This window comes from Acanthisitta chloris, unplaced genomic scaffold (assembly GCF_000695815.1).
Source record: "Acanthisitta chloris isolate BGI_N310 unplaced genomic scaffold, ASM69581v1 scaffold4550, whole genome shotgun sequence".
NCBI classification, from domain to species: domain Eukaryota; kingdom Metazoa; phylum Chordata; class Aves; order Passeriformes; family Acanthisittidae; genus Acanthisitta; species Acanthisitta chloris.
Window position 1 is genome coordinate 22,709 of NW_008653281.1, and position 5,842 is coordinate 28,550.

General features: G+C 39.0%; 1 protein-coding gene across 1 annotated transcript in view; it reads right to left on the minus strand.

The window, feature by feature from the left end:
* Positions 1-1,104: 1,104 nt before the first annotated feature.
* LOC103807547 (EGF-like repeat and discoidin I-like domain-containing protein 3) overlaps positions 1,105-5,842 on the minus strand; it is a gene marked incomplete at both ends in the record, with an annotated part of 55,492 nt that continues 50,754 nt past the window's right edge. Inside the window, one exon of the mRNA XM_009080282.1 lies at positions 1,105-1,286. Coding sequence (XP_009078530.1) covers positions 1,105-1,286 — 182 coding nt within the window. The remainder of the gene's footprint in view (positions 1,287-5,842) is intronic.

Sequence of the window (5,842 nt, forward strand, 5' to 3'; positions counted from 1 at the left end):
CCCTCTAGATATTTGGAAGCCACACGCAAAAATCACCAATGGTAGCCAAGACAAAACCTCAAATATGAACAAAAAATTTCACCATGCACACAAAGGTAATTTCAAGAAGAATGTGTCTGACACACCCAAGGGACATAATGGACAGTTCAACTTATTTCTGGCAGATGAGATAATCAGATACTTTCTTTTGCTAAATCCTGTGGTGGTGGTCACTGACAGGAAAGCACTTTCTTCACATATTGACTATACTGATCAGTACAAAAGGTTTTCCCACAAGGATCTCACTTACTAACCTGTATTGGTCAACAGCTGACATTGCCAAAGCTTCGCCCAATTCATAGATCACAAAAAGAAAATGCCATAAAAGTAAAGAGCTACAGCAATCACTGTATAATGATTATCTTCATTAAAATACTGCCACAAGACTTCATATTCACTGCTTCATGACTTTCACTGAAGTAATTTCTTGGGCACAGAGAAATCCAGTTCACAGTGCCATTTGGATCAGTCTACTGATAACATCCTTGAATGAGAATATGAAAATGTGCATTTTTCAGCCCCATGGATGTGGTTGAACTAACAGCTGTTTCAACCTTAATTGAAAGAGTTCTTGTTACTTCCAGTATGATGCACATGATACTTGACCTGCTGCCCAGAGCAGCTCAGTAGAGAGGACCAGCTCTTCCTGCAGGCTCTGGTACAGCCAAAACCACATTAAAGCATGCTAGAAAGATGCCCTCAGAAGGCTGCATATGTCAAAATATCTCTACCAGGTGATCTTGCTGTGATGTGCTTCTCAGGACTTAACTACCAAATGTAACATATGGGGAAAGCAGCTTCATTCAAAGAAGCCTTTTTAAACCTGCTTCCATGGTTTAGAGCCACAATGGAACATATGCATGTTTTTTAAATAAAAAGATTTGTGCATTTGTAAAGTCAAGATTATCACTGTTTTTCAAGTAATAGTCTCTTTTAGCCTAGACTACATTTTTGACAGTGAGTAAGAATCTAGCTGTTCGTTAACCACTTGTCTTCATCAGTTTCCTAAGTGACACTGGCAATTGAATCAAGGAGATTTTTTTCCTCCTCAGTTCCATCTGTTACCTGAATCCATGGCCATTTGTCATTTTCTGCAGCAGTCCAAGCATTCACAAGACCTTTCTTATTAAGTCGTGCATAGTATGGATACCATTTCTGGAGTCCAAAAAGAGCTCGATGAGTGGATGACGCAGTAATTTGTTGGTTTGACACAATTCCTCCTTCTATCCCTAGTGGGCCAGAGCATCCTGCAAATGGAAACGGGAAAAGAATGCTTACTTACATTTCATGCTTTCTCAGAAACTTGGCAGTGTTTCCCCTTAAGCAGTACCCAAGAACAAACTCTGAAATGGTACTGTTACAATATCCTTACACCACGTGGACAGAAAGTCACAAATAATTTATTTCCTCATTAATTTAAAGGTACAGATAAGAAAAAGTGGCCAGTGCAATTTGCTCCTCTCAGCAGGGAGTCACTGGTAGCACAGTCCCCAGGTACTGTGTGTCACAAGTGATGGAGACAAATATAAACTAAATGGAAGTTTTAAGTTGGTTATGGAGGAAGTACCATGGACAAGCAAATCCTTGTGCTCTGAAAAGGTAAACCAAGCCCCCATATGGGTTGGGTTCTGGATGTGTTCCTTCTCAAAGTCAAAACCTGGCAAAAAAACCTCCTAGGATATGCTTAAAGGAAATCTGGCCTCACTTAAATTAGTGGCTGACTTGCACTACACAATGATTTCACACATTTTTAACAGTCCACAGAGCTGGGCTTGAATCTAAAGTCCTGGTGCTATTTTTCTATATCAGCCAACAATAAATTCTTTGCATTCAGCACTTGAGTAATAACTCTGCACAAAACACAACAAAACGCAGCTCTCTCCTATTGCTGTGCCAGGTGCACAGTAGTGCCAGAAGAAAACAAATTCTTTGTCACCAGCATAGGCAGGCACAATATAGAATGATTCAAAAACTCCACATATGTTGGAAAATTGACATTTTTTCATTGTGTTTTCATAGAGTGTTACTTAAGAATTGAAAGACCTATTCAAACCTTAGCTCTGTTTCTGAAATGTGTTCATCCAAGGATAAAATCCTTTGGTGTATGAACTGCTATACATGCTTGCAAGCCAGAGGTAAACAACTCTAGCACAATATAGAATGATTCAAAAACTCCACATATGTTGGAAAATTGACATTTTTTCATTGTGTTTTCATAGAGTGTTACTTAAGAATTGAAAGACCTATTCAAACCTTAGCTCTGTTTCTGAAATGTGTTCATCCAAGGATAAAATCCTTTGGTGTATGAACTGCTATACATGCTTGCAAGCCAGAGGTAAACAACTCTACTTTCCTAAGGAAAAGCGCATGTTTCCAAAAGTTTGTTATTTTTACTTATTAAGATACCTTTGTTGCTTCATAATGGAATAGAAAATGCACACAGATGTGTCTATCTGGATGTGTAACTCACCAACACACACACATGTACCTACAGGGTTAGTGTATCAAACTGACCACTGTTAACAGCTGGAATCATAGATAATTTGAAAATAGAGACACAAGAAAGCAGAAGAGAGGTTACCAAGGGGAGATTAAAAAGGAAGCATGTTTAAGACGTTACTTAATGTTAGGCATGACAGTTGCTGCATTTATTGCTTAAGATGCATTAAAAGTTTGAAAGGTTGAAATATGTGTAAAATCCTTACACAGGAAATGCGAATTTTCCACTCTAAATTGAAGGCAATTTAATTACCAAGTACATCACTTAACTTGACTTTCTCATAAACATATATGGTCAGAAGTGATTACCTTCCCTAGCCTTAGGAGTATTATTCCTGAAATCCAAAGCAAATCTCTACCTTCAGGGAATGGGTACTTTATTGCACAAGTTCCGTATTCTCACTGTGGTTCCAGTCATGATTTGTCATATTTGTCAGTTTTTCAATGTGAGATAAACGTAAAATTTATGAATCCTGAAAGTTTAAACTACCACTTTCTACTTTGGTGATCAGTTCAGGCATAACAACATGAGATGTGTAGGAAGTATGAGACTGGATAATAATTTTTAAACAATCTTATAAGTACATTCCTTAAATTACCAGATTTTTTTTCTTTTTTATATATTGAACAGCAGAAGTTTCATTACGATACTGTGAGTGAGCTCCTTCCATTGCCAAACCTGCCTCTTTACTCATCTCTTAGATCTTTATTTTAATCATATATTACTTTACAAGCAAACCTTTCCACTTGCTTTCTATTATCAGTTAAAGTAAAATATTGAACACATTTTTGGACAGTCAAATACCACAGCAAATAGACTTCCCTTAGCCATATGCTCATTAATTTCTTCAAAATACTCCACTAGATTGGTGAGTCACTCTTTCTTCTTACGAAAACTCTAATGGGGCTATTACTCTCTAAATTCACAAGCAATTTACTTCACCTGAAAACTCACGGCTGAATCTCTGGTTACATCAAACATGCTTTACCACTAAAGGACTGGCTACAAACTAGTCCTTTAGTAATAAAGTCCTTTAGTGACTACTTTGGTGAGACACTGGCACAGGTTGCCCAGGAACATGGTGGCTGTCCCAACCCCGGCAGTGTTCAAGTCCAGGCTGGATGAGGCCTTGAGCAACCTGATCTAGTGAGGAGGTGTCCCTGCCCAGGGCAGGGTGTTGGGACTAGATGATCTGTAAGGCCCATTCCAACCCTTAAATTCTATGATTCTATGATCATAATTTCTGCAAAAGATATTAAATTTCTAACACAAATACGTTCCTTCAGGTTGAGGTATCAATTACTTCTTCAAGTGTTTAAGAACTGTGATATGCCACTGACCACTAACAATGAAGAAAACAGGCAGAGCTTTTCCAGATTGTTTGTCTTTTAAAGGAAACCAAGATGCATATTTTGCAGAACAACTACAAGCTGTATTATATCTTTTTGCTATACTTCTGCTTCTATTAAATCCATACTTCATTTAGCAAGAATCATGACAGCCTGGGAAGCTGCATTCTCCAATGGAGTAATAATATCACTACAGTGACTGTGTACAATTCAGACTGGTCAACATCATTCATTAAATGAAAATCCACTTTTATTAGTTAATGCAGATGCATCAGGGCATGATAAACCACTTGATGCAAGGAAGTAAAAAAACCGGCCTGACAGGTTCATGATACAGATTCTCAAGGAAGATTTTGTCCTCTGGAACTCTTATTTTAGTGTCATTAAAGAGCAGGATGCGAACTCAAGTAATATTGTTCTTATTCTACAGTGACAATTACTGTGCCTACAAGGGAGCCGGAGAGGGACTCTTTGTTATGGGGTTGATCAATGATAGGACATGGGGTAACAGGTTCAAACTGAAGGAGGAAAAGTCTAGGTTGGATGTGAGAAAAAAGTTGTTTTTCAGTAAGGGTGGTGAGACACTGGCACAGGTTGCCCAGGGATGTGGTGGCTGCCCTGCCCTGGGTGGTGTTCAAGGCCAGGCTGGGTGAAGCCTTGAGCAACCTGATCTAGTGGGGAGGTGTCCCTGCCCTGCCCAGGGCAGGCTGTTGGGATTAGATGACCTGTAAGGTCTATTCCAGCCCCTAAATTCTATGATTCTATTATTCTGCACTAAATCAAGCCCATTCGATGCTTCTCTGCTTCTCTTCAAACACAAACTTAGGCCCATAAAAACCAAAAACAGTGGTCCATGGAGATAACAGAATGCAATGGTGTACCAACAGCTATATGAATGTGAATGGATCCACGGAAGGATGGGGAAGTCCGTAACATAGGAAAAGTGAATCTTTTCAATTCTCCTAAGAACCCCCACCAACTCAAGTGAAGACACCATAGCTATAACTTAATTAGATCTAGAAACCTTATGTACCATTTTGCACCACAAATCAACTGATTTTTAGTCCAGATTTCACTTGCAGACCAAGTGTATGGGGATCAAATAGCTCCCCAGACAGAAGGTGAGTTCTGTGCTTTCACTCTTATCTCTGATGACAATAAATCCCTCCAGCTGAACAGCAACATTTGTGTGAAAGGAAGCAGAAGATGATGACAGTTAGCTAGGTGTGTTTTACACTGATATCTTCTCAGAAGTAAATTAAAATAGGGAAATAAGTCACTGATTCCCCCTCTTTATAGTGAAAAGACAAACCACTTTAAGATACAGTTACTACAGCAAGAGATGATAAGCAGAAAGCAGTGGGTAAACATGTTACTTGAGTATATTTAATTTGGATTTCTACATTCATGTCAGTCCACAAATTTAGCAAAACCTCAATATGGTTTAAAAATTCCTTGAAAATGTGAGGATTATGCCTCTGCAAACAGAATGAAAAGATTTCTTGCTATTGACAATGAAATATGCCTGACTTTGCAGCATGAATATAGACCTTTCATTTCCTCTGATGGTCTGCCTCTAGCTAACGTCATCAAAACAAACAGATGCAAAATTGAAGACAAGCAGAAAACAAAGCTGCTTTAGACATCTGCAATCCAGTCTTCCTCCAAGCACCTCATTTTCTGGAATGAAATTACTCTGGCTGTGCTTAGCATGGCCTGATAATGGTGCTGAAAAGACAACTGGAGCATCTCCCCTATGAGGCTGAGGGAGTTGGGACTGTTCAGCCTGAAGAAGAGAAGAGTATGTGGAGACCTCAGAGCAACTTTTCTGTATCTGAAGTGAAGGGAAGGAAGCCAGACAGGAACTCTGTGTTAGGAACTGCAATGATAGGACATGGGGTAATACGTTAAAACTGAAGGAAGCAGAGTCTAGATTGGATGGGAGAAAAAAGGT